Here is a 10,732-nt window from a genome sequence, read left to right as displayed (position 1 = left end):
GGAATGCCTGGATTGGGATTGAAGGAAGAACAGACAGTGCCCTCCTCAGATGTTGGCCATTGAAGAAGTGAGCTTGACATTTATGAGATGTAACACCTTATTGGTCAGTTTAGGGTCACCTGTTCTGTCCGCTCCTCCCCACAGGTGCAGCCTCTCGCTTACTGCACCCCCAATGTGTCACACAGGATGTAGCAGTGACCTTGGTCTGCACAGGAGCAAGTATCAGCGAGATCCTTTCTGCACACCAGTCCCTGGTAGTGACTGCAAACATCCAGCGTTATCACTGCTAGAAGCAGACACTGTCTGCACAAACCTGCCGTTAACTCCAGAAAGAGCCACCACTTAGCAGAGACTGAACTGGAAAGTAAAATCACTGAAGAGAGTTAGTTTTGTTCTAACTCAAACCAGGACAGTGAGTTACTAAGACAGCAAGAGGGTGCTTCCTAATAAACACTGAAGAGAAGAGAAATTCCTTACACCAGTTAATGCAGCATTCATTCAGATGAAGAAAAAGGTCCTCTGGTCAAAATAACCTTGTATTTTCTGACAGATCCCATTTACTGACATCTGCAAACTACTCATAGTGACCAGGGCCCAGATTTATGGACTAATTAACTTATGAAAATAAGAATTTTATTTCCTACTGAGCTTTCATTCTGAAAACCGACCCTGTCTTTGCTTTTAAATTGAGTGAGTTTTTATTTTTACAGAGAAGATTGTAGCTACCATAAAATTTAATGCATATATCATGGTACTGATAAAGAGATTGCAATATACATATACACAGGCTTGCATAATGGCACATACCATAAATATACCATGCATTTTTTAGGACAAGTTATCATAGGGCAGGATATAGTGGATGGATTGTAACTGTAATCTCAAAATATTTGGAGTAGGACTTCACATTTTTCACCATGTCTTCCATTTGGTACTTCTGGAGAATACCAGACAAGAGAAACTTCTGGGAAACTGTTTTGAAATCAATTAAAAATGTGTGAAATAAGTAGGAATTCCATCCAGAAAGTAGAGGGAATTAATGTTTTATTCAAACTTAAAAAATATTCATTCTAAACCACCAGCTAAACTTTCTTCAAAGTTAAGGCTCCAGCAAGCTCTCAGTGACAGAACATATATGGAAAGGATGTATGGAAATATGCAAATATAGTGAAGGTTACAGTTCTTTCCGCAATGCTGTCTGATCTTGATCACAAGATAATAATGTGCCACCGTAGTCCAGAAGCACCATTGCCATCTCTTGAAAGATGAAGAAAATCTGACTTCAGGAGGAGGTGACTGGCAGATAATGTCTTTAGGCTTTTTGATAGCTATGAACTCTGTCTCTGTCACTAATGAAGGTAAAAGCTGACAGCCCCACAGAGGTGATATGGTCATATAAGCTTCTGTCATGGGGGAAGCAGCTCTCATGCCAGAGTGTCACAAAGTCAGCTTGTTAAAAAGAAAATAATTCTCTTCTTTTAGCTATTTGGAATTTAGTCTGGACAGAAGATGAGAAAAATAGTTCTGCTAGACCTATGTGAACCCTTGCTTTGAAATTCAATTTTTCACAAATTCATGTCAGATCTAATTTTGTACACTTCCACCCAAACCTCCCCAAAGGTAGGCTGAGTTCTGAGGGCCCAAAGAAAGTAAGGATCTGCCTCTTGGTTCTGTAATGAGATGAAGCACCATAACAAGCCGTGTATCTTGAAACCCGGCAGTTACTGACATAACAGCTATAGAGCTCTTAAAAAGAGCAATAGTGAGACAACCCAGCAAGCAGCACGTGGCAAACTCACAGAGGGAACTCACCAACTGTTGCGCTTAGTCGCGCCCCATTGGCCTGCATAATGGCAGGATGTTTCATCCTCTTTCTAAAGGTGATGAGAAAAAACCTGCATGAAGTTTTCTTCGGAGTTGGTGGGAGAAAGGTAATAGGACATACTCCCCAATTCCCTCAGAAGCAGGTGTGATTATAGCTTCAGAAGACAACAAAAGGCCAAGGCAGTAATCTGCCACATATCCCTTGCAAAAATTGTAACCACTTTTCTCGCGTGGTCTCTCTGACATCTCCTTCTGACTGCAGCTTCCTTCCTCTGAGCTCCCTAAACATACTGCCCATCGGGGTGACCTTAACAGCCTGCTTCCTGCACTAGACCTCGGCAAAGAGCACCACAAGACTTGGGGCAGGGGCAAGAGGGAAAGACCTTAACAGCCTGCTTCCTGCACTAGACCTTGGCAAAGAGCACCACAAGTCTTGGGGCAGGGGCAAGAGGGAAGATGCAGCCAGGAAAAAATTGCTTCTTTGACATTCAGATTAGCTCTGTCAACATTTGGGAATACAAGGATGCCTAGTTCTCATCCTCAGCATCATACTGGGAAATTGCAGCGGTATTTAACTGGCATCCCGGTGGATGGATTTTGTGACAAAGGACAAGAAAAAAGTGGAGGTACATGATGCTTTTCTTTGTCTCATTTTTCAGTGGTAAGACTACCATCTCATCTCCCAGTTTCCTGAGCCTACACAGAGTATATTGGAGTGTAGCATTACCCTTTGCAAGGGAAGAAGGAGTAGGGCATTGCTCAGGCCAATGGAGCACGCGTAAGCCCATGAGCCCACGTGGGCTGTGTCTGAGGGCGTTAGGCAAGCTGGCAATGCTACTGCAAGGCCTCTTTCTGTCATCGTTAAAAGGTTGTGGTGAATTGGGACAGTTTCTGGAGGATGAGAAAAAGGCAAATGTCACACCCATCTCTGAGAGTGCAAGAAAGAGGATTTGGGTAATTACAAGATGGTTAGCCTCACTTGAGTCCCTGGGAAGGATATGGAGCAAATAAGTCTGGAAGCCACTCTTAGCTGTGTAAGGGACAAGAAGGTGGTTGGGAACAGCGAAAAAAAGCCCTCCTTCCTCTCTACCCCCAGCACTGTCCCTGATTAAGTCAATACAAGGCAAAACAGCTGGAAGGAAGTACCTGGGTAATGAGATCCATCAGGTTTCTAGTTGAAGACTTCCACATTTTTACTCTGTTAGATCACATCTATGGCCATAATACCCCCGGGGCAGGCATATGTCTTTCTGCAGTGAGGCTGCTCCTCTATTTTCTGCATAGCCTTATCATGCAGAGAGGAGGTGATAGCATTCTGCTGTGAAGTAGGGATGGGGTAAGGCTTTTAACAGTGGGCTTTATTCTTGTGCCTTCAACCTCTCCCTGCCAAGGTCATAAAAGCAGCTATAAAATGTTTTGTTTTTGCAAATACGCTAAAGCTGTCACATAATCATTGCCTGCTTTTCAGTCCCTGACAGGGCAGCTGTTGTAGTTACGGGAAAAGTACATGAAGAAAACTGGGGAAAATTAACATAGAGTAAAATTCTAGTAACAAAAATTGAAGATTTTTTTTCCCTAGCCATAGTGCAGACTCTGTGTTATATAATTACAATGAAATTGTGTAATACTGTTTTACATCAATGTCTAAATGCCCAATAGTAGTAACATGTTGTTGAGCACTTTCCACCATAACTTGTTGTGCTGGTTATTTTCTCATAAACATTGCTTTTAGACCCCTGTATCAGAGAAAGGTTCTGTGCTAAACCCAAGCAAACGAACAATATCCTAGTTAGTTTCTTTTCGTCTGATACCCTCTTTCATGCTACCAACACGGACATCTCTGTCCCAAGGAGCCGGCAATCTAGTAAACACCACTTACACCAGCAGACTGTCAACAGAGCACCAGTATAAATGACAAAATTATAAAGAAATTCTCTCCCCTATATCAGTTTAAGCCTTGATTAATAGTTACCGAAACATATAACCAGTAACAAGTACACTGTGCAACAGGGGGCAAGCTTTGCATGGAGGTGTCTCCACACCTGAATGAGGACACGTTCTAAAATCGTGGCAAGATCATTTCAGGCAGAGCTGAAATACAGGTGAAATAAGAGGGTAAGTCTCATAATATAGGATGGTAAAGTCTCACCCACTCTTCCACTATGTAAGGCCAACACCAAGTTTACAAAAGCCACCTGAACAGAATGAAACTGCATCACTCCAGGGACTACGCCACTCAGTATGACTGGTCACACTAACATCTCCTCATCTTGAGTGTAAGTAAGTGATAGAGGCTCATGGTTTTACGGAGAGAGGGATCAAATTAGCGCTAGTTGACTACTTGAAATGCATATTCTGCAGCTACTAATCCATGTCCTCCTTTCACAGACAGAAGGAGAAAGTAAGAAAGATGTTCTGTAGCTTATGGAAAAATGTTAGAAAAAATGTCCTCCATCTAGCTTTACTGGGCAGTGCTCATAACACATCGAAGAACTCTTCTTTCAGTGTACCCATATAATGCACATGGAAGAAAATTTGCCTTGTGAGTCTGAGACAGATTCACACGTTAAAGTCTCACATATGACTTACAATGTTATGAAGAAAAAGAAAAGACAAAATTTCAGTGCTGAAATCTTGGAAGAGTTTGTGGATGTCCCATCTCAAAAAACTACTGTGCTGGTTGTATTTTATGGGGGTTCTCTCTTCTAGATGTGGCAGATCAGGATTTTCTCTCTGAGTCTGCTTCCAGGCAGTAGATAATCTTGTCTGTGTAAGCCTCAAGGAGGTCAGAAGCTGATTTAACATTCTTATCTTTCTGGAAAAGAAATCTTATTCCCAAAGGTGTAATATTAGTGCTCACATAGATAATGAACTATTGAACCTTTCCTGAGAAATGATGAATGTGATCCTGCCTCACCTTGCAAGAGCTGAAAATGGTTTTCAGCTACTGGGAGTTTGGCAGTCGTAAAATCGGTTGACTCCTCGCTGCTGTTACTACACGATATATCACGATAGATACTTTTCATTAGGTAGTGAGCTTTTATGGGTCTCTGGATGTCTCTTGGGTATGTTTAAGCACTGACAATCCCATGCTGTGTGTTCCCTAAGGTAGCTGTTTTCCCTCTCTGTGTCTCCTTGCATGGTCCTCCTCTTCCCAGTTAAGCATGTTCAGAAAGAACTCCTCCTCAGTAAGGAGGCAGGGGGAAACCAAGTGCTGGTGGGAAATTAGTAGCTGTCTTTAAGTAATGTCACAGACACCTCTCCCCTGCCCTCAACATCACCTGGGTTGGTGAAGCTGAATATAGGTTTGTCTCAGACCTCTCCTCCTCTAATCTGCTTCTCACTTTCTTTCAGTCTTTCTTCCATCCCATCTCTTCTCTTTCATAATCTACCAAAACAATATCTGAATCTGTGATCATTAGGGTTTTTTTCCTTTCTCTTGGTGCTCTCATTCCTTTCTGCCAGTGTCATGATTCCATGTTTCCAAGACATTTCATTCCCTTCTGTGCAACAGCTTGTTTCTCATCCCTAATTTTATTCATTCTCCATGAGGAGTATTTTCACTTTTGTTCTTTTGCACTGCACCTGTATTTACTTTCCTTGCCAACATTTTCCTTCCCAAATCACTTTGTTCTGTTTTTCAGCCCATCCCAACCCATATTAACTAACACTGAGTCTTGCACTTTATTTTGTGTCAAATTGAGTTTTCTCTACTAAAAAGCCCATTTTCCCCCATCATCACGGCTTGGCTTCCCGGACGAAGATTTGGGAAGGGCTTTCCCCACGCTTACTGCCAGCGCGCTGATGGCTGAAAAGGCCAATGCGGGATAGGCAAGACCGGTTGCAAAGAGCACAGCGGAAGGTCTCCTTGGGTGGTATAGTCGAGGCACGGTTCTTTCTGTGCTGTCTTTTCTCCTCGAGACTGATTCTACGCGTGCTCTCAAAGGAAGCAGCAGCGTTACGTATGGTGTGTCTCCAAATCTCCCGCTTGGAGGCCAGGGTGGACCACTGATGGTGGTCAATATGGCCTAGACTAAAAAGCCCATTTTCCCCAATGCTGATAATAACTGATATATCTTTCCTCTCAAACCCTTATTCAGCTACTTTGTTCCTCGTCTTGGTTTCTAACTCATGTCATGTTCTGCTATCAGCTTTTCCCTCTCACTTTTTTCACTTTCACACACACACACACACACACCCCCGCCCGCTTTTCCCCCCAAACTACTTTTTCCCTTAAGTTTCTATCATTCAGCCATGTAACTACGCTCACATTTTCTAACTAACTTATTCCCTGTTGCAGTCCCACCTCTCTTCCCCTCCTATTTCATGAGAACCCATTAATTTGTTCTCCTGTGCTGGCTCTTTCTTTCCTGGTACAGTTAGGTTTTGACATGGGTGAAGAGATCCTTATCCAAAAGCGGTAGATGCTCGAGACTGGGTGTCAGTACAGAGATAAGACACTTGATTTAATAGCACTTATCTTTCAGACCTTTCCTCCTCTACCTTTTATGACCTCCCCTCTAGATGACCTCTGCATAGACTGCTGAAAATTGACTGTTTCGAATTAAGATAAACAAGTACTTCTGAAAATTCTGAATTCTCTGTCAAACATTGATTCAAAACAGGGAAGCTATTTCTCCAAGACACTGTGCCCACATCCATCACCACACAATTTTCAAGAAAGAAAATAAGAAAGCCCTAAGAAAACTCTGTTCCTTGCTTCTCATTCCCACTTGCAGACTGCCCTGTGCCCAGCACAGCTGGGTGTGCAGCCACATGGTAAATCAGAAAAAGGAACAGATACAGCTGAAAAAAACATCTCTTCAAACTGAGACGCTTTTGAACAAATCAGCTCTCCACCTGGTTTGCCATGGAGCCACACAAACAACTGTGCTGGAGAAATGAAGGGCTAGCCTGGGGGGAGGAATAGTGTCTGTGGATGATGAGAGCATTCTGTGGTTCAGACTGGCCTCAGCAACACCTACCAGCACACGTGAAACCTCAGCCCAACACGGAAAAAAGAACTGCAGTAATCAGTTATTTTGTTCCCTACATCCATCAGTAATTGTCTCTCACTCACAAAGAAGCTTGTTTGATTTTGCTAGGTGACAAGGAAGCAAGCACATCGATTTTGTCTCATATTAAAACTAAATAACTGCTGCCTGGTAAAGAAATCTCTTAGGTCAACGAGAAGGCAGCTGGGATGGGAACTGCAGCATGGAAAGCATTGCAGCTAAATATTTGCTCCCATCACAGTATTCCTTCAGATGCTGGAGTAACATAGTTTGGTATGAGCTGGTCATCAGAAGCTAAGTGACTACACTGCTATCCATGCTGCCCTCAACCATGGTTTTTCCTGCTTAATTGCCTCAGGCTTTCACACAAAGACAAAAAGGAGCAGAAAAGGAATACTGTGTCAAAACCGACAGCACTGAGAGATTTCAAAGATAATACAGATTTTCTTTGCTATCACCAATACATTGGGGTTTTTTAGAAACATTTGCTAATAATAACTTTAAAATTACTGCAACACTACTACTCCCATGCTACACTTGCAGATATGTCAGTAGTTTTAGAACTTGTTTCTAGAGGCTTGTGTTAGATCTTGAAAATATAACTACAACTGGAATAAGATGGCAGTCTTATTTGTTATTATTTTAAAAATCAACTACATATACATATTCTAGCCTAAAAATAGATTTATAACATTTAAGGGGAGCAAAGACAGTCTACGACAATCTCGTCTGGAACTGTAAATTAAAGAGTCAGATTTCAAGGGGGCATAATTTCAGCTGTTGATGTAGACCGCTGGCTTCTAATTTAGCCATAACTTAGACAATATCAGAGTTAATTCCCTTAAAAATTAAAACTTAAAAAGTTATTAAAATTTAATAAAACCAAGGAGATGCTAGGACAAAAGTATATTAAGATGGCATAAAAGTTGTGCACACATATCATTAAATTAAAGACAGTCTAGTTGTTAATTAGAACGACTTAACTGAATATTTCCAAATACGAACATTGTTAGATTCATTTGGAATGCATTTTCAAAACACAGTAGCTTTCAAATGCTTAGTACCAACGAAGTCTGAACGCCTGTAAAGTTGTTCTTACACATTACTGACATTTAACGTTAGGAGTACATATATATGAGTTGTTCTTATACGTTACATAATACTTGGGTTTATGTGTTACCGATACATGAGATCTCAGCTCTGCGCAGCTTTCTGTGGTGAGCGTGTGCAATGTAATCTATACACTTCCAATAACTGATGCAGAGAGAGCTCAAGGAGACAAGCTGATGTAGAAGCCAAGTGTTTAAGTTACCTGTCAAAATTAATCTCAAAAGAAATTTTTCAGTCTTGCTTAATTTGGGATTAGGTGGTTTTTGTGGGGGGGAGGTTGGAGTTTTTTTGCTTTCTTTTCATTCCCCATCTGTCAAAGCAAGAAATTATTATGAGGTATAATTCCTATCTGCTTGCTATCTAAATATAAGCTACCACTTTACAGAGTCTGCAAACAGTCATTTATAGCTGTGAGGTACACATGAGTAATTGGAATCTGGTTTCTTTCATTTCCAAGTGGATTTAGTCTTCAGCAAAATATCCTAGAATGTATTCAGCTCATTTTCTAAAAATTTGTTAGATAATGCACTCTTCTTCTATGAACAGTCAAACTAAGATTTTCCCTTAAGCCCTTGAGTACCTATGTGCATATTTCTATTATATTAGTTAATTTGCCAGTGTAGTAGTCAATATGCTCCTGGATTGCTTTGAGAGTGTGCAGAATATTCTCACACTGTGCCTAATATATAAATACGAAGAATCCATTCTGGTCTGCCAGCACTAGGGATTCCCATGAGCAGATACTATTCAGTAGTTCGATAAGGCTTTTTGGTTAAACTCTACAACACAGGTATGTGTTTTCATAAATACCTTTGGATATTTTTGCTTGTCAATTCTTGCACAGCTTGAAAATAACATTAAGTTTTTCCAAGCAAAATAGCAACCCTAAAATCGTGAGCACATTCACAATTTGTATGGTGAAACACCTCTTATTCACACAAGACCTACAGAAGGAAAAGAAATACATTGGGAAAGGCACGGTAAAATCATTCCATGTTTCGATCAAGAAACTATTAAAATTCAGATCACATCATTAGTCTCTCTACCATCAGCAGCTTTTCACAGGTCTGCATAAAGTGTGCTGGTGGGTCATAGATAGGCTGTGTACTACAGAACTACCTGCAGCTGACACCTTCCTTTGCCACCATGAGCAGAATTGTCAAGGGCTCCATGAGTAGCAGTGCTGAACTGAACTGTTCTGCTGCTGCAGTCAGTCTTTGCAAAGTAAAATCCATGTATTTAAAGTTTTCTTTTACAAAATCAGAGATAATTTAAACGATTTCTGTTTGAGTACGCACGTTCTGTGTAGAAGAGATACCCAAACATAAATATAATCTGTTTTGCAGAGAGAAGGCCTGATTTTATTAGGAATAATATGTTTCAAAAAAGATGCGCAATTAGCCTTGCACTGAAACCCTTTGCAAACACGAACCAAAGTCAAACAGTTCAGAGGAAAGTAGGGAAGTTTTAAAATGCAATTGACTAATGAAAAACATGGTTTCTGTACCAAGGCACAACACTGTATTATCCTATATATCCTCCAGTACAGATAGAAATCGTGGAACAACTAATGCCAGGGCAGAATCTAACCCTAAGAAAGCTACGAGTGAAGTACAGCATATTTCCGATCCTGTTTCCTCACCGTGCTTATTACCCATACAACAGAGTGGCAGACCCTGCAGCATCTCTGTTTTGCGTCTTAACACTGTGATCTGGTCAATGGCATGATAAATTAAAAGGAATTATATGCAACAGAATGAGTGGAGACCCTGGCCTGGCCTTCCTCCTATTAATTATTTTAGACACCTTCTTTCTCCGCATGATCTCTCTTTGCTGCTAAGTTGCTTTGAGTATCTTTAGGTCTCATTCACCTGATGCTCTGTGCACCATCCAAAGTGGATTAACTCTCTCTTGGAGGGTACAAGCATCCTACCACCACTAATCTCACCCCCAGCTTCAGCAAAAGGAGGACAGTTTTATTTCCAATAATGACACCATTGTTCTCCTCCAAGGAGAGACAATTCTGATTTGGCCTTTCACCTTCGTCGCCTGCCTCTTCTTTCTCCAGGTCCATGCTGACTGACTCTGGATGCCTCCATGAAGGATGACAGAAGTCTATTCATGGGCCCTCTGGCTCTTCTCCTGTGACTGGGGCACGTGAAAGGAATCTATCCAGCTTAGGGGTGAGGTCTGATTTTGTTGCAGCTGGTTATGCACTACCGATACCCTCATGGCGGTTAGTTGACTGCTGATGAGAGCAATCTAGAGAAGAGAAGCACAGGGCAGCTGCGCTGGTTTAGACCAAAGGACACGCTCTCCTGCTCTCTTGTCTCCAACAGTGACAAACTGCGGATGTTTAGGAAACAGCAGGAGTATCAGGGAAGCATATAATGTTTTGGGGTTTTTTTCCCCCTAGTACTTGGTAACTGGGTGTCTGCAGCATTCTCAGTTCCAGAGACAGAGGGGATGTTTAGGCATTTAGTAGACCTCGCTGGATTATTTACCAGGATTTTTCCCACGTCATTTTGAACCTAGCTAGCTTCCTTGGTGCCCTGCGGCAAGGAGTTTCACAGTTTAACTGCAAATCTTGTGAAGAACCACTCTACATCGCTGTTGCAAATTTGGCCTGTGCTAGTTTCATTTCATGTCCCTTAGTCCTTGCATTCAGAAAGGCAAGCAAAGCTTGTTCCCCATTCACCTTCTTCACCGCCTTGGTGATTTCATAGCCCTCTGCCTCCGTGTTACCATCTTTGCATGCCAGGTCTATATACTTCCCTGTCATG

General features: G+C 41.7%; 1 protein-coding gene across 1 annotated transcript in view; it reads right to left on the bottom strand.

Moving 5' to 3' along the window:
* The window catches only part of LOC104493148 (glutamate receptor ionotropic, kainate 1-like), a gene marked incomplete at its 3' end in the record, with an annotated part of 74,272 nt that extends 64,249 nt beyond the window's left edge, over positions 1-10,023 (bottom strand). The window contains exon 1 of the mRNA XM_010135777.1: positions 9,898-10,023. Within this exon, the coding sequence (XP_010134079.1) occupies positions 9,898-10,023 (126 nt within the window). The remainder of the gene's footprint in view (positions 1-9,897) is intronic.
* Between the last annotated feature and the right edge of the window lie 709 nt (positions 10,024-10,732).

The sequence above is a fragment of the Buceros rhinoceros genome, unplaced genomic scaffold (assembly GCF_000710305.1).
Source record: "Buceros rhinoceros silvestris isolate BGI_N320 unplaced genomic scaffold, ASM71030v1 scaffold2005, whole genome shotgun sequence".
Taxonomy (NCBI): domain Eukaryota; kingdom Metazoa; phylum Chordata; class Aves; order Bucerotiformes; family Bucerotidae; genus Buceros; species Buceros rhinoceros.
Note: the sequence above shows the minus strand (reverse complement) of the source record. Positions and strands in the feature narration are given on the sequence as shown.